A 22352-nucleotide genomic window follows, 5' to 3' on the forward strand; every position below is an offset into this window, starting at 1 on the left:
TGCGTGTGTGTCTGTTAATGTGTGTCCGTGTGTTTTAGGTCCTGAGTGAGACTCTGTGCCCTACGTGGGATCAGCTGTTGGTGTTTGAGGATGTTGAGCTGTTCGGAGAGGCCGGCGAGCTACGAGACGACCCGCCTATCATTGTGGTAGAGGTCTACGACCAGGACACTGTGGTACGACCTGAGTGAGAGAGTGAGAGTGTGAGCGTGAGAGAGTGTGGGTGAGAGTGAGAGAGATCAGGAGAGTGAGAGTGAGAGAGTGGGAGCGTGAGAGAGAGAGTCAGAGTGAGAGTGAGAATGAGAGAGTGAGAGAGTGAGAGTGAGAGTGTGAGAGTGTGAGAGTGAGAGTGTGAGAGTGTGAGAGTGAGAGTGAGAGTGTGAGAGTGAGAGTGAGATCCTTAGTGAAACTATTGTTTTTTTGGGATTCAAAGGATACTAGGATACAAAGTACTGTGAGACTGGACTGGCCATTTTTGGCAAATGCCAGATGGGCTGGTCCATGTCTATCTCAGGTTTCTTTTCACCAAATGATTATTATTTTGCTGATAATGGGGGCATCAAGGAAAACATGGGCTGGTGTGGGGGCCTCAAGGGAAAATGGGCCGGTGTGATAGAAATGCCAGGGCTGATTTCTGGTCCCAGTCCGTCCCTGTCTGTGATCCAAACACTTTGTGTTTGTCCATATGTTCTTACTGTGTATCTGTTACTGTCTTAATTTACCATGTTCCTCTTGTTCCTGCTCATATTGTGGATGATGCTGTTGGGGCTAAGTAGAGTGTGAAAGCCAGAAGTAGGGCCTCTCCTGCTTTGGGCTTCTGTTTGCGTAGCAACGTAGCTAGTTAGCCAAGTCATGCAAGAGGCAGGACAGGCTATTTTACAGGGCATTCCCAAACTAGGTTTGCCATCTGTCCATGACGTAGCCATAAGCATGGTCCTCTTGCATTCCTCCAGTAGTGTTTGATAGCTGAAACAGTAGTTGATTGGTTGCAGTTGTTTGGTTGAAGTGTTAACTCTACCAGTCATGCATGCTTCTCATAAACTGATGGAACCAATAGAGATATGACCCCTGGTAGGACCTTTCAAATTCTGTTAGCCTTATGGTAGCTAGCATGTTCTCTGAATAGTCCCCACTTTATACACCATTTTCAGTATTCTGTCTGTGCTTACACTGGCCCCCAGTGGCCATGACAAGAAGTACACCCCCTAAACTGGTTTCTAATCTTTCTACGGTTGTCTCTGTGGCGTCCAGGGCAAGGCAGAGTTCATTGGTCGGACGTTTGCTAAGCCCATCACTAAGATGTGTGACGAGCACTACGGCCCTCCGAGGTTCCCCCCACAGCTAGAGTACTACCAGATCTACCGTGGTAACTCTACCGCCGGTGACCTACTGGCTGCCTTTGAGCTGCTGCAGGTCAGCTGATCACACACACTCGCACACATAGACACGTGTGCACACTGCAAGTACACACATACACATCAGAAACATACACGTATGCACATATACACACCAGGAACACGCACACCAGGAAATAAGCACGCATGCTCGCACGCACACACACACACACACACACACACACACACACACACACACACACACACTAGGAACTAAATAACATGAAAGGAACACACTAAGAGCATGCCATTGACATGCATGGAAAGAGTTTAAAAATACACACCGACGCACAAGAAGTTATTAGACAAATGGATCACATGGAGAATGACAACAGATTTACCAAATGCATGGACTATGCAACTGCAGCTGTGCACAAACACGGTGACGAGCTGATTCCTCAGCAAATCTAGAAAAGAAGGGTCTCTCTTTCCCTCTCTCTCTGCCTTTCCTTCTCTTCATCTGTCTGTTATTAATTTCCATTTCATCCTAATTGTCCGTCCACAATTTTCTTCATCGTCAATGCCTCTCCTCTTCTTCTTCCCCCATGACTCCTCCTCTTCTTCCTCCATGCCTCTCCTCTCCTTCTTCCTCCATGACTACTCCTCTTCTTCCTCCATGCCTCTCCTCTCCTTCTTCCTCCATGCCTCTCCTCTCCCTCTTCCTCCATGCCTCTCCTCCTCTTCTTCCTCCAAGCCTCTCCTTCTTCCTCCATGCCTCTCCTCTCTTTCTTCCTCCATGCCTTTCCACTCCATCTTTTTCCAGGCCTTTCCTCTCCTTCTTCCTCCATGCCTCTCCTCCTCATCTTCCTCCATGACTCTCCTCCCCTTCATCCTCCATGCCTCTCCTCTTCCTTTTCCCCCATGCCTCTCCTCCCCTTCTTCCACCATGCCTCTCCTCTTCTTCTTCCCTCATGCCTCTCCTCTTCTTCTTCCCCCATGCCTCTCCTCTTCTTCTTCCCCCATGCCTCTCCTTTTCTTCTTCCTCCATGCCTCTCCTCTTCTTCTTCCTCCATGCCTCTCTTCCTCTTCTTCCTCCATGCCTCTTCTCTCCTTCTTCCTCCATGCCTCTCCTCTTCTTCTTCCTTCATGCCTCTCCAATTCTTCTTTCTCCATGCCTCTTCTCCTTCTTCCTCCATGCCTCTCCTCTTCTTCTTCCTCCATGCCTCTCCTCCTTCCTCCTCCATTCCTCTCCTCTTCTTCTTCCTCCATAACTCTACTCCTCTTCTTCCTCCATGCTTCTCCTCCCCTTATTCCTCCATGCCTCTCCTCTTCTTCCTCCTCCATGCCTCTCCTCTTCTACTTCCTCCATGCCTCTTCTCTCCTTCTTCCTCCATGCCTCTCCTCTTCTTCTTCCTCCATGCCTCTCCTCTTCTTCTTCCATGCACTCTTCCTCTTCTTCTTCCTCCATGCCTCTCCTCCTCTTCTTTCTCCATGCTTCTCCTCCCCTTATTCCTCCATGCCTATCCTCTTCTTCTTCTTCCATGCCTCTCCCCCTCTTCTACATCCATGCCTCTCCTCTCCTTCCTCCATGCCTCACCTCTTCTTCTTCCTCCATGCCTCACCTCTTCTTCTTCTTCTTCTTCTTCTTCTTCTTCTTCTTCTATGCCTCTCCTCCTCTTATTCTTCCATGCCCCTCCTCTCCTTCTTCTTCCATGCCTCTCCTCCCCTTATTCCTCCATGCTCCTCCTCTTATTCCTTTCCATGCCTCTCCTCTTATTCCTCCTCCATGCCTCTCCTCCCGTTCTTCCGCCATGCTTCTCCTCTCCTTTTTCCATCCTCTCTTTATCACCCTGTGGTCCCTTGACTCTCCCTCCTTCTCACTGGACCCCTGCCCTACTCCCCCCTACCTCCTGCCCTCCACCTTACATACTCCTGTACCCTATCCCCACCCTGCAGATTCCCTATGACGATGAGGAGATCAGGAGGGCTCTGATTGCTGTCCATGACTTTGCTGTTCCTCAGATTAAGGTGCTCTTTTCACTCTTCTGTCCCTCCCTCTATGATCACTCTCTGGTCTGTCTAAAGCTATGCTATCTCTGGTCAGTCTAAATCTATGGTCTCTCTGGTCAGTCCAACTCTATGCTATCTCTGGTCAGTCTAACTCTATGCTATCTCTGGTCAGTCCAACTCTATGATATCTCTGGTCAGTCCATCTCTGTGAAATGGTTAGGTAGTTAGCGGGGTGCGCACTAATAGCGTTTCAATTGGTGATGTCACTCGCTCTGAGACCTTGCAGAACAAGGGAAACAACTACTTCAAGGGACGTGGCTTTTGTGGAGTGATAGGTAACAATGCTTCGTGGGAGGCAGTTGCTGATGTGTGTAGAGGATCCCTGGTTCGAGCCCAGGTAGGGGCATGGAGAGGGACAGAAGCAAAACTGTTACATTTGGTTATTCTGTCTCTGATCACTCTCTGGTCAGTCTAACTCTATGGTCTCTGTCATCAGTCTAACTCTATGGTCTCTGTCATCAGTCTAACTCTATGGTCTCTCTGGTCAGTCTAACTCTATGGTCTCTCTGGTCAGTCTAACTCTATGGTCTGTATGGTCAGTCTAACTCTATGGTCTCTCTGGTCAGTCTAACTCTATGGTCTCTGTCATCAGTCTAACTCTATGGTCTCTCTGGTCAGTCTAACTCTATGGTCTCTCTGGTCAGTCTAACTCTATGGTCTGTATGGTCAGTCTAACTCTATGGTCTCTCTGGTCAGTCTAACTCTATGGTCTTTTTCATCAGTCTAACTCTATGGTCTCTGTCATCAGTCTAACTCTATGGTCTCTGTCATCAGTCTAACTCTATGGTCTCTCTGGTCAGTCTCTCTATGGTCTCTCTGGTCAGTCTAATTTTATGGTCTAATTCTATGGTCTCTCTGGTCAGTCTAAGCCTTCTTCTGCTGAGTGTCTATAAAGGTCTATAGACACCGTCTATAAAGGTGCTTCTCTCCCTCTCTGCCCCATCCATCTCTATTCAGTGTCTTGCTCTGTAACTACTCTCTCTAACTTCTGTACCTCTGCAAAAATAGTCCAGAACAAAGCCAAACTAAAATCTAGGAGAACAAAACATCTCAGGTCCTTTTATTGCTGAATACTGAAGCTGATGTTTGTAATTTCATTTAATTCTATCTCCTCGGTATGTTGTATACATTGGTTGTTGCCTCCTCTCCCTTCTTTTCCTGGAGTAGATTGGACAAGGGGGGAGGGCAGAGCTTCCTCCCATCGATGGTCCGACAGACTCAGAACGTGGACCCATCCTCCCTGTACCCATGGGCATCCGACCTATCCTCAGCCGCTACCGCATAGAGGTGAGACAACACTCCATGACTAGGGAACAGCACTCAGAGAGGGTATAAAACTACAAGCTAGAGGAAAGAGAGAAAGTACCCCAAAGATAGAAACTGGAAGGTGGAGGACACAGGTCCAGGTGGTGGAGGTAAGGGGAGATCAAGGCAGAGATCAAATGGTCTGATCCAGTCTGATATGTTGTGGTCCAGGTTCTGTTCTGGGGCCTGAGGGACCTGAAGAGGGTGAATTTGGCCCTGGTGGACAGACCCAGGGTGGACATAGAGTGTGCAGGGAGAGGAGTCCAGTCTGCTCTCATTCAGAACTACAAGAAGAACCCCAACTTCAGCACCCTCGTCAAGTGGTTTGAGGTGGTGAGTAGAACCTGGTCAAATCTCGATGGTCTTTCAGACAGTGAAAGACAGCAGATACTGTACATAAAGTCAGCAAAAATTAAATGTCCTCTCACTGTCAACTGCGTTTATTTTCAGCAAACTTAACGTGCAAATATTTGTATGAACATAACAAGATTCAACAACTGAGACATAAGAGAAATTGAATAATGTGTCCCTGAACAAAGGGGGGGGGGGGTTCAAAATCAAAAGTAACAGTCAGTATCTGGTGTGGCCACCAGCTACATTAAGTACTGCAGTGCATCTCCTCCAAATGGACTGCACCAGATTTGCCTGTTCTTGCAATGAGATGTTACCTCACTCTTCCACCAAGGCACCTGCAAGTTCCCAGACATTTCTGGTGAGAATGGCCCTAGCCCTCACCGTCCGATCCAAAGGGTCCCAATGTCTCAATCAATGGGATTGAGATCCGGGCTCTTCGCTGGCCATGACAGAACACTGACATTCCTGTCTTGCAGGAAATCACGCACAGAACGAGCAGTATGGCTGGTGGCATTGTCATGCTGGAGGGTCATGTCAGGATGAGCCTGCAGGAAGGGTACCACATGAGGGAGGAGGATGTCTTCCCTGTAACGCACAGTGTTGAGATTGCCTGCAATGACAACAAGCTCAGTCCGATGATGCTGTGACACACCACCCCAGACCATGACAGACCCTCCACCTCCAAATCAATCACGCTTCAGTGTACAGGCCTCGGTGTAACGCTCATTCCTTCGATGATAAACGCGAATCCGACCATCACCTCTGGTGAGACAAAACCGTGACTCGTCAGAGAAGAGCACTTTTTGCCAGTCCTGTCTGATCTAGCGACGGTGGGTTTGTGCCCATAGGCAACGTTGTTGCCGGTGATGTCTGGTGAGGACCTTACAACAGGCCTTCAAGCCCTCAGTCCAGCCTCTCTCAACCTATTGCAAACAGTCCGGGCACTGATGGAAGGATTGTGCGTTCCTGGTGTAACTCGGGCAGTTGTTGTTGCCATCCTGCACCTGTCCCGCAAGTGTGTTGTTCAGATGTACCGATCCTGTGCAGGTGTTGTTACACGTGGCCTGCCACTGCGAGGACGATCAGCTGTCCGTCCTGTCTCCCTGTAGCGCTGTCTTAGGCGTCTCACAGTACGGACATTGCAATTTATTGCCCTGGCCACATCTGCAGTCCTCATGCCTCCTTGCAGCATGACTAAGGCAGATGAGCAGGGACCCTGGGCATCTTTCTTAATGGCCTACGATCTGTAAGCTGTTAGTGTCTTAATGACCGTTCCACGGGTGCATGTCCATAATTGTTTATTGAATGGATTCAAGCTGGTTTAAAACTGACCTTAGATCAGTTTTGCATATAGGCCAGGGCAACTTCCTAACTCTCTATGTGAACCCTGACCTTTGCCCCCTGACCCCATCAGGACCTGCCAGAGAATGAGCTACTTCACCCTCCTCTGAACGTCCGGGTGGTGGACTGCAGAGCGTTTGGCCGCTACACCCTGGTGGGTTCCCATGCCGTCACCAGCCTGCGACGGTTCATCTACAGCCCCCCAGACAAGACACACAACAACTGGGCCAGCGCAGGTAGGCCTACTCACACTACTTTTTATTTCTATTACAAGAGATTACATTTTTGTATTGATCTGGGGAATCCAAACCATGTATTTATACTATTTGAGTATATACATTTGTTGATATACTGTATAGTCTCAGAATCTAATCTTCCAAATTATTTTCAACAGTTTGTGATTTCCTCTCAGACTGACTCAGACCTGCGTATGAATATGAATTTCCTATTGCTTTACTCACCTTGATGCTTCCTGGCTTTTTCCCACTCCTGCTCTCCTTCTCTCCCACTCTCTGTGCCAATCTGTATTCTCTCTCTCTCTCTCTCTCTCTCTCTCTCTCTCTCTCTCTTCTCTTTCTCTCTCTTTCTCTCTCTTTCGCTCTCTCTCTTTCTCTCTCTCTGCCTCTCCTTTCTGCCTCTCTCTCACTCTCACTATCTCTCTCTCTCACTTTCTCTATCTTTCTCTCTCACTCTCACTCTCCATCTCTCTCTCCCTATCTTTCTCTCTCTCGCTCTCTTCTCTCTCTCTCTCTCTCTCTCTCTCTCTCTCGCTCTCTTCTCTCTCTCGCTCTCTCTCTCGCTCTCTTATCTTTCTCTCTCTCTCTCTCATCTTTTTCTCTCTCTCTCGCTCTCTTCTCTCTCTCTCTCTCTCGCTTTCTCTCTCGCTCTCTTCTTTTTTTTTCTCTCTCTCTCTCTCTCTCTCTCTCTCTCGCTCTCGTTTTCTCTATCTTTCTCTCTCTTTCTCTCTCTTTCGCTCTCTCCTCTCTCTCTCTCATCTTTTTGTCCCTCTCTCTTTCTCTCTCTCGCTCTCTTCTCTCTCTCTCTCGCTCTCTCTCTCGCTCTCTTATCTTTCCCTCTCTTTCTCTCTCTCTTCTCTTTTTTTCTCTCTCTCGCTCTCTTCTCTCTCTCTCGCTCTCTCTCTCGCTCTCTTGTCTTTCTCTCTCTCTCTCTCTCTCTCTTATCTTTCTCTCTCTCTCTCTCTCTCTCTGTCTCTCTCTCTGTCTCTCTCCTCTCTCTCTCTCTCATCTTTTTTTGCCTCTCTCTCTCTCTCTCTCTCTCTCTCTCTCTCTCTCTCTCTCTCTCTCTCTTCTCTTTCTCTCTCTTCCTCTCTCTTTCGATCTCTCTCTTTCTTTCTCTCTGCCTCTCCTTTCTGCCTCTCTCTCACTATCTCTCTCGCTCTCGTTTTCTATATCTTTCTCTCTCTTTCTCTCTCTTTCTCTCTCTTTCTCTCTCCTCTCTCTCTCTCTCTCTCCTCTCTCTCACTATCTCTATCTTTCTCTCTCTTTCTCTCTCTTTCGCTCTCTCCTCTCTCTCTCTCATCTTTTTCTCCCTCTCTCTTTCTCTCTCGCGCTCTCTTCTCTCTCTCTCTCTCGCTCTCGCTCTCTTATCTTTCCCTCTCTCTCTCTCTCTTATCTTTTTCTCTCTCTCTCGCTCTCTTCTCTCTCTCTCTCGCTCTCTCTCTCGCTCTCTTGTCTTTCTCTCTCTCTCTCTCTCTTATCTTTCTCTCTCTCTCTCTCTCTCTCTCTGTCTCTCTGTCTCTCTCCTCTCTCATCTTTTTTTCGCCTCTCTCTCTCTCTCTCTCTCTCTCTCTCTCTCTCTTCTCTTTCTCTCTCTTCCTCTCTCTTTCGATCTCTCTCTTTCTTTCTCTCTGCCTCTCCTTTCTGCCTCTCTCTCACTATCTCTCTCACTCTCGTTTTCTCTATCTTTCTCTCTCTTTCTCTCTCTTTCTCTCTCCTCTCTCTCTCTCTCTCTCCTCTCTCTCACTATCTCTCTCGCTCTCGTTTTCTCTATCTTTCTCTCTTTTTCTCTCTCTTTCGCTCTCTCCTCTCTCTCTCTCATCTTTTTCTCCCTCTCTCTTTCTCTCTCTTTCTCTCTCCTCTCTCTCTCTCCTCTCTCTCTCTCTCTCTCTTCTCTTTCTCTCTCTTTCTCTCTCTTCCGCTCTCTCTCTTTCTCTCTCTCTGCCTCTCCTTTCTGCCTCTCTCTATCTCTCTCTCACTTTCTCTCTCTCTCACTATCTCTCTCTCTCTCTCTTTCTCTCTCTTTCTCTATCTCTCTCTCTCTCTCTCGCTCTCGTTTTCTCTATCTTTCTCTCTCTTTCTCTCTCCTCTCTCTGTCTCTCTCGTTCCATTTCTTTGTTGTGTCCTGTTCCTCCTCGGTCACTCCCCTGACCCCTTTCAGCTAGACTGATGAATGGCTACATGGTCCTGACCAACGGGGGGTCCCATTCTCGCCCCTGCTCCCCTTACTCCCGCACCCCACCTCGCACCTTCTCTCGCCCCACAGGTGATGTCACAGTCAACATGGATGCCGACCCCTCAGTCAGGAAGATGGACACGGTGGTCAAGTTAGACGCTGTAAGCTTTTACACGCGTCTCTGATGTTTATCACTTTTGATTTCATATTTTTGGAATGAAAAGGACAGAAGTAGAGATGCCCTCAAGGACTGCATTTGAGGTTGATGGCTTTACCTCTGGTCCTGTGTGTGGTGTAAAATCTATTCATGTTTTGTTTAGATGTATATATTTTGTGTGTAATTTGGTGTTGTTTTGTGTGACCCTCCCCCTGTAGACGTCTGATGCAGTTGTTAAAGTTGATGTGGTAAGTCCTGGTATGGAACTGTTCCCCAACTTTTGAAAGAGCTTCACAATGTGGACAGACATCAATGCACACCTGTAACATTTATCTACTATGCCAGTTAGCATGTAGTTTGATCAGACGATCTCTCTTGTACCCGCAGAACGAGGAGAAAGAAGAAAAGAAGAAGAAGAAGAAGAAGAAGAAGGGAGAGGTGGAGGAGGACGATGAGACAGACGAGAGCATGCTGGACTGGTGGTCCAAATATTTCGCTTCCATAGAGACACTGATGGAGGTGAGAAATCGATTCTGTTCTATTGTATTCTGTTCAATTCTATTCTTTTCTGTTCAATTCTATTCTATTCTGTTCAATTCTATTCTTTTCTGTTCAATTCTATTCTATTCTGTTCAATTCTATTATATTCTATTGCTTTATATTCCGTCTCGTAGGAATATGGTTGTATTCTGGAAATAGAGTGTTTGAGTAGTTCCAATAAGACAACTGGAGTGTTCTAGAATAAAGTCAGTTCCATGTGTGTCTTGTGGGGATAATCCTGATGTGTAGTTGTTTTTCCCAGATCCTCAGGGCTCAGGAGGCAGCTCTGGCCGAGGCAGAGGAGAGGGAGGACCAGGAGATAGCAGCAGAGGGAGCAGGTAAACACTGCTGGTGCTGAGCGTCAAAACAGAGCATCTGTTGGCTAACATGTCTCTCAGAATGACAGGATTCTGAGCCAGCTCTGAATGGTGGATGATAATGGGAGTAGTGTATGGGTTTGATGTGTGCTTTTTGAGATGAATGAGCTACAGGATCAGAGTGTCTATCTCTGCCTGCTTGCGGACTGGTGGAGAGGGCACCAGAGTAGAGTATAGCATGTGAAGGCATTGTATGCATTGCACATCCTCCTCACTGTCATCATTCATCCCTAGCACCTCCGACCCAATTACCCCTCATCCATCACCACCTAAATTGGAATGAAAACATGACCTCATATCATACCCATTGACCCCTCACACCAGCATGACCAACCCTGCCGTGCACTATCATGAAAGTTGGCTGATAAACTGAACCATTAAGGAACGCAACATTTGCTTATATGCTTATAAAGCAAATCAATCCCTTTGTCCCTTAATCCCCTGATTTAACCATAAATGATGTGGATACATCTAATACATCTATACATCTACTAATTACCACAAACTCAATTTTAAATGAAAGTCTAAAACTTTGAAAAAATATAAATGTTTAAATCTTGTTTACCAAATTCCTATTAAGATATTCTCCCAGAATTAGAAAAAAAAGGATAATGTGGCTCTTTACAAATACAGGTGATTACAAATACAGGTAACTGCCAAAATAAAGGAAGCACCAAAATAATGTGTCTTAAAAGGGTGTTGGGCACCACAATCCACCAGAACAGCTTCAATGCACCTTGGCATAGATTCTGTCTGAAACTCTATTGGAGGGATGTGACACCATTCTTCCAAGAGAAATTCCATAATTGGTCTTTTGTTGATGGTGGTGGGAAACGCTGTCTAAGGCGCCACTCCAGAATATCCCAGAAGTGTTCAATTGGGTTCAGATCTGGTGACTCAGACGGCCATGGCATATGTTTTCACGCTAACCATTCAGTGCCATTCTGTTGATCGGGGCAATGTCATCCTCTGGGGGCATAGCCATGGAAGCAAAAATAATGGCCAAAATAATGGTCTGCCCAGCATTTTTATTCATGACCTTAAGCATGATTGGATGTTAATTGCTTAATTCCTTTCAATATACTTTGTACTTTGTATGTATTTACTCAAGTGTTTCCATTATTTTGGTAGTTACTTGTATTTTACATTTTAATCACTCATGATGTAATGGATTTCAGTAGTCCTGGCAATGGATGGCCAGATGGGTCAAATGTCAACTTTCATGTTGATTGACATCTGGGATGTTGTGTCGTGTCCATCCATTCGTCCCTCTTCACCCCTCCCTCCCCACCTCACTCCCCTCCTCCTCCATCAATTCCCTATTCACCCCCCTGCCCCCCTCCACTCCCCCTCATCCACTCCTTCCACTCACCCCACAATCAGATATCAAACCTGATGACCTCCCTGTAAAAGGCTCCAAGGGGAAGGAGAAGAGCCGAGACAAGAGCAGGAACAAGGAGAAGAAGAAGAGCCACCATGCAGGAGAGGAGACAGAGAAACACTCCAGCAAACCCAAAGTGGACGAGCTGCTGGTCAGTAGGACTAGAGATTCCACTGGACACACACACACACACACACACACACACACACACACACACACACACACACACACACACACACACACACGTGGAATGGTATCAGACACACTCTGAACAACAAGGTGTGTGTGTGTGTGTGTGTGTGTGTGTGTGTGTGTGTGTGTGTGTGTGTGTGTGTGTGTGTGTGTGTGTGTGTGTGTTTGTGTGTGTGTGTGTGTGTGTGTGTGTGTGTGTGTGTGTGTGTGTGTGTGTGTGTGTGTGTGTGTGTGTGTGTGTGTGTGTGTGTGTGTGTGTGTGTGTGTGTGTGTGTGTATTGTCCAGGTGTACAACAAGGAGCTGGAGGCAGAGTATGATAACTTTGAGGACTGGCTCCACACCTTCAACCTGTACAGAGGGAAGGCAGGGGACGACGATGAAGCAGCCCTGGATGACGACAGGATCGTGGGCAGATTCAAGGGCTCCATGTGCATGTACAAGTTGCCTCTGTCTGAGGAGATCACCCGGGAGGTGGGCTTTGACCCAAACATGGGCATGTTCCAGAGCATTCCACACAATGACCCTATCAACGTGCTCGTGCGCGTCTTCGTGGTCAGGGTGAGTGACACCCCTAACCTCTAACCTCTAACCATAAACCAAAGCTTTCCCAGGTTGTTGCTCTTAACTTCAGCGACCTAATCATGTATTCTCATTCAACTCACTTGGTAAAATAAAGGTTCAATAGATTGTAAGTAAAAACCTAAACCATACCACCAACCAACACTGTATTCCAGGCCACAGACCTCCACCCTGCTGATGTGAATGGGAAAGCGGACCCCTATGTTGTCATCAAACTGGGCAAGTCAGAGCTGAAGGATAAAGAGAACTATATCTCCAAACAGCTCAACCCTGTCTTTGGCAAGTGAGTGTGGATGGATACATTCGTTGCACATTGGTGCTGATTCAACAAGTCAACTCATATAAAACATTGCAGTCAAGTGTATTGAAGCATCACTGTACTCTTGTAACTGGCATAGATGCAGCGGCAGCGCATTCTATAAAAAGCTAACCACTTCTTATTTCAAATGTCATCCGTACTCTCTCCATCTCTCCCTTTCTTGTCTATTCCCTCCCACTCCTATTCCTCCCTCCCTTCCTTCCCCTCCTTCCCTCCCTCCACTCCCTCCACCTCCTCTCTCAGGGCATTTGACATGGAGGCTACGTTCCCCATGGAGTCCATGTTGACCGTGTCAGTGTATGACTGGGATCTGGTGGGCACTGATGACCTCATCGGGGAGACCAAGATTGACCTGGAGAACCGCTTCTACAGTAAACACAGAGCTACCTGTGGCATCGCTAACAGCTACTCTGTGTGAGTTCCTGTCTGTCCATGTCATTGTTTTACTGTCTGTCTGTCTGTCTGTCTGTCTGTCTGTCTGTCTGTCTGTCTGTCTGTCTGTCTGTCTGTTAAGTTTATACCTCTGGCTGTCTGTTTCCCCCAAAAATGTTAAGAAACTAGAAAATAAAGTAAACAGTCTAGTGTTGTTGTTTGTTCCTGGTAGACATGGTTACAACGTGTGGCGTGACCCGATGAAGCCAAGTCAGATCCTGGCAAAGCTGTGTAAGGAGGGCAAGCTGGACGGCCCCCACTACGGTCCCGGGGGCAGGGTCAAGGTCGCCAACCGCGTCTTCATGGGTGCCACAGAGATCGAGGATGAGAATGGTATGTTTTTGACCTAAAGTATGATACATTTGTGCTGTTGAAAATATATTTATTAAGCTTTGCCTACATTTAGAGACCTGACATTTACTGTGCGTCTGTGTGTGCGCGCATGTGCGTGTGTACAGGTCTGAAGAAGCAGACAGACGAGCACCTGGCCCTGACGGTGCTGAAGCACTGGGAGGAGATCCCCAGGGTGGGCTGTAAACTCATCCCAGAACACGTGGAGACAAGACCCCTACTCAACCCTGACCACCCTGGCATTGAGCAGGTCACACACACACACTCCTACTTATTATTAGTATAATGTTATTATAAGTGTTCATCTGGAACTAAGAGTTTAATTCATTTAGATCACTTTTGAGTTAATTGATAATATAGTGCCTTATGAGGGTAAAATAATTAATAATATTGGATAATGAAGCTGTTATGAGCTGTTATAACCTGGTATGACCTCTGTTTAACCCCATAGGGGCGGATTGAGATGTGGGTAGACATGTTCCCCATGGACATGCCAGCACCTGGACCCGCCATCGACATATCACCACGTAAACCAAAGAAGTATGTCATGTCTGGGCCGGCGGAAGTGTCAGAGTTCAGTCAGTGTACTCTTAGAAAAAAGGGTTCTCAAAAGGTTCTCCTATGGGGACAGCCGAATAACCCTTTTAGGTTCTAGCACCTTTTTAGTGTAGGTACAGCATTGGAGTCTGGTGGGAGGAGCTATAGGAGGACGGGCTCATTGTAATGGCTGGAAGGGCATAAATGGAACGGTATCAAACACATCAAACAAATAGAAACCACATGTTTGACTCCTTTCCATTAATACCATTCCAACAATTACAGTGAGCCCATCATCCTATAGCTCCTCCCACCAGCTACCTCTGAGGTACAGTATATGTTACACATTACCAGATAGATCAAGGCACAACATAAACATTTCCTAAAGGTTTGATTGACGTTTTGCTTCTTATTTATGATCGAATATGAAGTGAAAACAGAAGGATGTAGTTTTCCTACTTATATCCCTTCCAGGTTTTCTGTGGTAAGTGTTGTATCTCATTAGAGTAGGTTGGTTATCTAGTGGTTTTCTGTGGTAAGTGTTGTATCTCATTAGAGTAGATTGGCTATCTAGTGGTTTTCTGTGGTAGGTGTTGTATCTCATTAGAGTAGGTTGATAAATCTAGTGGTTTTCTGTGGTAAGTGTTGTATCTCATTAGAGTAAGTTGGTTATCTAGTGTTTTTCTGTGGTAAGTGTTGTATCTCATTAGAGTAGGTTGGTTGTCTAGTGGTTTTCTGTGGTAAGTGTTGTATCTCATTAGAGTAGGTTGGTTATCTAGTGGTATTCTGTGGTAGGTGTTGTATTTCATTAGAGTAGGTTGGTTATCTAGTGGTTTTCTGTGGTAAGTGTTGTATCTCATTAGAGTAGGTTGGTTGTCTAGTGGTTTTCTGTGGTAAGTGTTGTATCTCATTAGAGTAGGTTGGTTATCTAGTGGTATTCTGTGGTAGGTGTTGTATTTCATTAGAGTAGGTTGGTTGTCTAGTGGTTTTCTGTGGTAAGTGTTGTATCTCATTAGAGTAGGTTGGTTATCTAGTGGTTTTCTGTGGTAGGTGTTGTATTTCATTAGAGTAGGTTGGTTATCTAGTGGTTTTCTGTGGTAAGTGTTGTATCTCATTAGAGTAGGTTGGTTATCTAGTGGTTTTCTGTGGTAAGTGTTGTATCTCATTAGAGTAGGTTGGTTATCTAGTGGTTTTCTGTGGTAAGTGTTGTATATCATTAGAGTAGGTTGGTTATCTAGTGGTTTTCTGTGGTAAGTGTTGTATCTCATTAGAGTAGGTTGGTTATCTAGTGGTTTTCTGTGGTAAGTGTTGTATCTCATTAGAGTAGGTTGGTTATCTAGTGGTATTCTGTGGTAAGTTTTGTATCTCATTAGAGTAGGTTGGTTATCTAGTTGTTTTCTGTGGTAAGTGTTGTATCTCATTAGAGTCGGTTGGTTATCTAGTGGTTTTCTGTGGTAAGTGTTGTATCTCATTAGAGTAGGTTGGTTATCTAGTGGTTTTCTGTGGTAAGTGTTGTATCTCATTAGAGTAGGTTGGTTATCTAGTGGTTTTCTGTGGTAGGTGTTGTATTTCATTAGAGTAGGTTGGTTATCTAGTGGTTTTCTGTGGTAAGTGTTGTATCTCATTAGAGTAGGTTGGTTATCTAGTGGTTTTCTGTGGTAAGTGTTGTATCTCATTAGAGTAGGTTGGTTATCTAGTGGTATTCTGTGGTAAGTGTTGTATCTCATTAGAGTAGGTTGGTTATCTAGTGGTTTTCTGTGGTAAGTGTTGTATCTCATTAGAGTAGGTTGGTTATCTAGTGGTTTTCTGTGGTAGGTGTTGTATTTCATTAGAGTAGGTTGGTTATCTAGTGGTTTTCTGTGGTAAGTGTTGTATCTCATTAGAGTAGGTTGGTTATCTAGTGGTTTTCTGTGGTAAGTGTTGTATCTCATTAGAGTAGGTTGGTTATCTAGTGGTTTTCTGTGGTAGGTGTTGTATCTCATTAGAGTAGGTTGGTTATCTAGTGGTTTTCTGTGGTAAGTGTTGTATCTCATTAGAGTAGGTTGGTTATCTAGTGGTTTTCTGTGGTAGGTGTTGTATCTCATTAGAGTAGGTTGGTTATCTAGTGGTTTTCTGTGGTAGGTGTTGTATCTCATTAGAGTAGGTTGGTTATCTAGTGGTTTTCTGTGGTAGGTGTTGTATCTCATTAGAGTAGGTTGGTTATCTAGTGGTTTTCTGTGGTAAGTGTTGTATCTCATTAGAGTAGGTTGGTTATCTAGTGGTTTTCTGTGGTAGGTGTTGTATTTCATTAGAGTAGGTTGGTTATCTAGTGGTTTTCTGTGGTAGGTGTTGTATCTCATTAGAGTAGGTTGGTTATCTAGTGGTATTCTGTGGTAAGTTTTGTATCTCATTAGAGTAGGTTGGTTATCTAGTGGTTTTCTGTGGTAGGTGTTGTATTTCATTAGAGTAGGTTGGTTATCTAGTGGTTTTCTGTGGTAAGTTTTGTATCTCATTAGAGTAGGTTGGTTATCTAGCACTAGACCTGGCCTGGTACATGTCTCACCATAGGAGTGTACAGCCACCTCCCAGGGCCAATTAAGCACTAGACAACAACAGTCCAACTGTGTGTGTTCCTTCCTCCCCCTTCACCAGATATGAGCTCAGGGTGATTATATGGAATACAGACGAAGTAATACTGGAGGACGATGATTACTTCACTGGGGAAAAGTCCAGTGACATATTTGTCAGGGGGTAGGTACCACAGAGGGCTGCGGCGTTATGCCCTGATAGCCCAGTGGGTGTGACGAAGTGGCGTGCTCCCGCGTTTTTTTTGGCGTTAATCATTGTTTTTTTGTTTTGTTTTGTTTGTTTCCACGTTTTCTGTGTGTTGCGTGTTTGTTTGTGTCTCTTGTTTGTCGTCCTCTCTCTCTCTCTCCTGTGTGTCGATGCTGTGCTGTTGTCCAGCTTTGAACTGCGTGTTATTATTTGGAACACTGATGACGTAGTTCTAGAGGACGATGCTTTCATGACAGGAGAAAAGATGTCTGACATTTATGTCAGGGGGTAAAACACACTTTTAAATCGCATGGCTCGTACAAACCCCTCCCCCTTCCTTACCCGCCCCTCCCTTAGCCCTCCTATCAGCACGCAGTAAACCACAATGCCTTCACGCCTACAGACAGAGGAAGCCAATCAGGACCATACCACTTAAACAGCAAAGAGGTCAACGTGTCAACAAATGACACTAGGGCAAGCTCATCCACTATTCATTATTGAATTAACCAGGTTAATGGATTGAAAACTGTTTGCAATAAGTTATGTGAATAACACACTTAGAAGATAAAAGAGTCTGTCAGTTCTCATGCACATTAAATTGGATATAAGCTAGGATAACTCAATAACAGTATTCCATTTTGACTTGCCAATTGCTAATCATCCTTACTGTCATTAGTTTAACTGGTATGGTGCTGCATTCCTACAACAGTTGTAGATTGTCTTGGGCGGGGGTTAAAACTACTCGGGATTCCAGGAAGCCTCATGCATGGCAGCATTAGCAAAAAAGGCTTGCATGGGAAATGGAATGGATTCCATATTGTTTTTGCAATTGTATTGTCATTTGCTGGCACTTATTAATGATGCTGTTGAGAATATATCAATACTAATGGACATTCAAAGTCGTAGAAACGTTTTTGGCCGAGGCCTCTCCCATCCTGCTTCTCAAATGTGCCACCTTCAGGTTTTCAATTCAGTCCAACAGAAAATGTGTTGAAATTCCAGTTTAAGATTTTAAAACTGACATCAATTTTCAAAGATACATTTTCAATTCATGAAATTGGAATTTTGTTTTCTTTTCTGAATTTAAATGGAATTGAACCCTCCTCACCAACCACTGGCCACTTGGCACTACTGCAGGGGATAAACTCAGTCTGCCACCCCACACTGTGCTGAGCCTGCATTGAGACTAGATTTGCATTGTAAGACACTTCTGTTAATGTTAATCTCGTATCTGCATCTTCCCTCCAATGAAGGAAAGCACTGTCATAAAAATGTATTTTACTCTTTTTGTAAAGCTTTGTGTGTGCATGGCATTTGTAATATGTGACCGTCCAACACCAAATCAGGCAATTTGTATTTAAATACACAGTGTGAACTCTATTCTTATTCAGTTGTTTTACAGTGGTGATATTTTTTATAGAATTCACCTAGGTGCAAACACTATGACCACTATTTCACAGCCATGTTTCAATTTGATTTAATTCATAATCTCATACATTTGTCATTACTGGCTGGTTTCTTATTGGAGGGTCCCACCATACGTGTTTTGCTTTTCAAATACTAACATCCTTTTTGTGTATTCAATGGAACAGACCTGTAATGCATACAACACATACTGAGTCATACTATGAATAGCAATTTCAAATCACATTAACTGATGTAAAATGGTGATCTGATCTTCACTGCGTCTGCCTAACCTCCACAGACAACCTTCACACAGAGCATGATAAGTGAAGCTTGTTAATATGCAAAAGTAACCCAATAATAACACAGTCATTACACTTAATTTACTACATCATCAGGTCAACATGACCCTCACCCCTAACCTCTGACCCCCTGTGACCTTTGACCTTTAACCCAGCTGGCTGAAGGGTCAACAGGAGGACAAGCAGGACACAGACGTCCACTACCACTCTCTGACGGGCGAGGGGAATTTCAACTGGCGCTTCGTGTACCCCTTCGACTACCTGATGGCTGAGGAGAAGATCGTCATCTCCAAAAAGGAGTCCATGTTTTCCTGGGACGAGACCGAGTACAAGATCCCTGCACGCCTCACCCTGCAGGTCTGGGATGCTGACCACTTCTCTGCTGATGACTTTCTAGGTACTATAGGCCTACACTGCTGGAGCTCTCTAGAACTCTACTCATTCTTCTTTTTTTTTTAATTGTCATTTTTCTCAAATGTTGTCCATTCACTGGGCCATATACAGTTCCTTTATATCATCCCTCAAGCTCTGTCATCTCCTCAGTTATCGTCTAATGTCATGTATTGTCTCTCCTGACAGGTGCGATAGAGCTGGACCTGAACAGGTTTCCCCGCGGGGCGAAGACAGCCAAGCAGTGTTCTATAAACATGGTCCAGAACCAGGCAGAGCTGCCCTGCATCTCCATCTTCAAACAGAAGAGAGTCAAGGGCTGGTGGCCATTCGTGGCCCGTGACGAGAACGACGAGATGGAACTCACGGTGAGTGAGTGAGTGAGTGAGTGAGTGAGTGAGTGAGTGAGACCCACACACACACATTGGATCATTGGAATGGTTGTGTCTTCCTCTCAGGGTAAAGTGGAGGCGGAGCTTCATCTCATGTCGGCAGAGGAGGCGGAGAAAAGTCCTGTTGGTCTTGGACGCAATGAGCCTGACCCTCTGGAGAAACCAAAGTAAGATCTTTATATTTACAGTATACACACACACTCACACTAAGACTATACCCACATACACATTCAGACAAAACGTACACAATCACAAATAACTCTATGTTAAAAGCAAAGGTGGGAAACAGAAAATAAGTCAGACATGGTCAACTTTCCTATAATCCTCCACTTCCTTCAGGGGTTCTATTCACACCATGCAAAAATAACACTGTGCAAGTGTTAAAACCAACTGATTTCTCCCGGTCATTTATTTCTAAACCTCTATTCTGCATCCATCAGAAGCTGATAATGGTTTACATTTTAGTCGACACTTTTTTTCTAGAGCGACTGGAGTGCATACTGTACACCTTTCATACTTCGTCACATTGGTCCTCCATGGGAATCGAAATCACAACCCTGGCATTGCAAGCACTGTGCTCTACCAACTGAGCCACACTGGCTTATTCAGAGGTTATGTGATGCACACAATGACTTGAAATAATAATAAGAAATACAGTCTATTTTGACACCTGCACCTCATTGCAATGTGAACACACTTTCACGGCATCACACTGTTACCTTCCTGTCATCTCTTCACGTTTCCCTTCTTACTGTCTCTGTGTTGCCTCCCTCTCTCCCCTCCAACCTGCGTTGTCTTTCCTTCCATCTACATCCCCTCTTCTCCTCCTCCTCCCCTCCTTCTGAAGTCGCCCGGACACCAGTCTCATGTGGTTTGTGAACCCCCTGAAGTCCATCCGCTACTTCATCTGGCACAACTACCGCTGGCTGATCCTCAAGGCCCTGGGCCTGCTGCTGCTGCTACTCCTGTTGGGTCTATTCCTCTACTCCTTCCCTGGATACCTGGTCAAGAAGATGCTGGGGGCCTGAGGGGGCTGAGACCTACCAGGGCCACTGGTAGCCCCCTCTCCTCTCTCTTCTCCTATCCTACCGTTTCCTCTCCTGCTCCTTCTTTTCTGTCACTTTCTCTTTATCATTTACCCTCTCTCTGGTCCTCTCCTTTTTTCTGTCTGGGCCTCTCTCTGGTCCTCTCCTTTTTTCTGTCTGGTCCTCTCTCTGGTCCTCTCCTTTTTTCTGTCTGGTCCTCTCTCTGGTCCTCTCCTTTTTTCTGTCTGGTCCTCTCTCTGGTCCTCTCTCTGGTCCTCTCCTTTTTTCTTTCTGATCCTCTCTCTGGCCCTCTCCTTTTTTCTGTCTGGTCCTCTCTCTGGTCCTCTCTCTGGTCCACTCTCTGGTCCTCTCTCTGGTCCTCTCTCTGTCCCTCTCTCTGGTCCTCTCTCTGGTCCTCTGCAGTTCTCTCCTCTGTTCCTCCTTTTCACTGATCCCATATGTGTCTATCCCTTTCCTCCCTTCTCCTGCGGTATCTGTCACTCAATGGATGTTATCACATCTTCTTCTCCCCTTTCTACCACCTTCCTTTTCTATAACCTCTTTCTTCTATCCCTCCACCTCTTTCATCTCGTGTCCTCTTTCTTTTCAGGTCCTATTTTCCACATCTCAGGTCTGTCTCTCAATCTTTGTATTTTCTCAGATAGACAAAGATTGTGTCTGGTACCTAGTCCTCTTTTCTTTGATTCCTGCTTCTCCCTGTCTTAGTCTTCTTTCCTGTGATGTCTCTTGTCTCTCGACCTGTCAATGTCTTGTGTCAATCACGAGTCTGCCATTGTGCATTACACCGTCATTACACTGGAGTCGTATTATATGCAGCGCAAAACTTTTCCCTATAAATGTACAGCATTATACTGGCACCAGAGTTGCTAGCAGTCTAAACCACTCCATGGTGAAATTCACCAACAGAGTGGAGCAGAGACCAGGCTTTGTGGAATATCTAGCCCCGACTACATTGATTCAAGATCAATACTTTTTTTTTAAACTAATAATGAAACGCCTACCTGGTACCTATGTTTGTCTTCTGTAGTTACATGCATTTATTTGTTGAAATCCATACTTAATCCATCCATACTTAATCCATCCATACTTAATCCATCCATACTTAATCCATCCATACTTAATCCATCCATACTTAATCCATCCATACTTATCCATCCATACTTAATCCATCCATACTTAATCCATCCATACCTAATCCATCCATACTTAATCAAATACAAACACCGACTTTTTGGCCGTTTCTGTTTCTCAGATGGCAACTTAGCGTGAATGCTCATGTGCCAATTGAATCTCCGATGATGTAGACCTAGGTCTCCAAACACTCATTGTACAATCAAATCACACAATCTACAGATGGTGTGTCGACCAATCAAATCACACAATCTACAGATGGTGTGTTGACCAATCAAATCACACAATCTACAGATGGTGTGTTGACCAATCAAATCACACAATCTACAGATGGTGTGTCGACCAATCAAATCACACAATCTACAGATGGTGTGTTGACCAATCAAATCACACAATCTACAGATGGTGTGTTGACCAATCAAATCACACAATCTACAGATGGTGTGTTGACCAATCAAATCACACAATCTACAGATGGTAATTTTCCTTAATGTAAAACATGTTGCAGCATACAGCATCCCTGCTGTAAATTGGATGCTGTAATGTTTTACAGTAAGGAAAATAGTACCGTGAAATGTATAACTGCATCGATGCTGTACAGCAAAATTACAGTATTAAGCTGCAACTCTGGTGCCAGGATAATGCTGTAAATTTACAGTGAAATTCTCCCTGAAATCTGAATTTAAGAAAACACATAAAATACATTTATTCAAGTTGTTAACAACATTAACTACAAATCAACAATAAGGGCTGTCATTATATGGGCAGCAGGTAGCCTATCGGTTAAGAGCGTTGGGCCAGTAACCGTAAGGTCACTGGTTCAAATCCCTGAGCCAAATAGGTGAAAAATGTATCAATGTGCCCTTGAGCAAGTCACTTACACCTAATTGTTTCTATAAGTCACTATGTGAGTGTCTGAAAAATGTCAAACAATCATCATCCCATTTTATGTCTTCATTGTCTGAGGAATATATCTGTGCTTAGCTGACTGTGCAATGGTCTTTTGGTTAATACAAATAATGTAGTTATTTCATAAACAGGGTTGTTTGCGTAGTAGTGTACGGAGAAATGTGATCCATTGGAAATAGTCATACATCATATATGGCTCACTAACACTGGCCCTCCTCTTTTCTCTTTTCATCCTCCACCTCTGGCCCCCTTATCACCGTTTCCTCACCCTACCCACTATCTTCCCTTTAACCTACTCACCCCTCTGTCCCCCACCTCTACCTCTCCCACAACTGCCCTCCATCA

At 45.1% G+C, this 22352-nt stretch overlaps 1 protein-coding gene across 17 annotated transcripts in view; it reads left to right on the plus strand.

Annotated features, from left to right (window-relative positions):
* Positions 1-22352, plus strand: part of LOC110522432 (otoferlin) — a 118604-nt gene that overhangs the window by 93615 nt on the left and 2637 nt on the right. For 2 of the 17 annotated variants that reach the window (XM_036976028.2, XM_036976030.2), the window contains exons 25-45: positions 39-173; positions 1249-1410; positions 3288-3359; positions 4569-4688; positions 4878-5039; positions 6475-6637; positions 8799-8974; positions 9189-9218; positions 9358-9489; positions 9773-9848; positions 11271-11419; positions 11747-12019; positions 12196-12323; positions 12603-12773; positions 12964-13124; positions 13250-13392; positions 13594-13682; positions 16623-16721; positions 18295-18536; positions 18719-18897; positions 18988-19088. In XM_036976028.2, the coding sequence (XP_036831923.2) occupies positions 39-173; positions 1249-1410; positions 3288-3359; positions 4569-4688; positions 4878-5039; positions 6475-6637; positions 8799-8974; positions 9189-9218; positions 9358-9489; positions 9773-9848; positions 11271-11419; positions 11747-12019; positions 12196-12323; positions 12603-12773; positions 12964-13124; positions 13250-13392; positions 13594-13682; positions 16623-16721; positions 18295-18536; positions 18719-18897; positions 18988-19088 (2963 nt within the window). Of the gene's footprint in view, positions 1-38; positions 174-1248; positions 1411-3287; positions 3360-4568; positions 4689-4877; positions 5040-6474; positions 6638-8798; positions 8975-9188; positions 9219-9357; positions 9490-9772; positions 9849-11270; positions 11420-11746; positions 12020-12195; positions 12324-12602; positions 12774-12963; positions 13125-13249; positions 13393-13593; positions 13683-16310; positions 16410-16622; positions 16722-18294; positions 18537-18718; positions 18898-18987; positions 19089-19768; positions 19977-22352 lie in introns of all 17 variants that reach the window. The other 15 variants (XM_036976037.2, XM_090233057.1, XM_036976029.2 and 12 more) reach the window with 11 other exon arrangements.

Source organism: Oncorhynchus mykiss, chromosome 4, assembly GCF_057628025.1.
Source record: "Oncorhynchus mykiss isolate SJ-2025 chromosome 4, ASM5762802v1, whole genome shotgun sequence".
Classification (NCBI taxonomy): domain Eukaryota; kingdom Metazoa; phylum Chordata; class Actinopteri; order Salmoniformes; family Salmonidae; genus Oncorhynchus; species Oncorhynchus mykiss.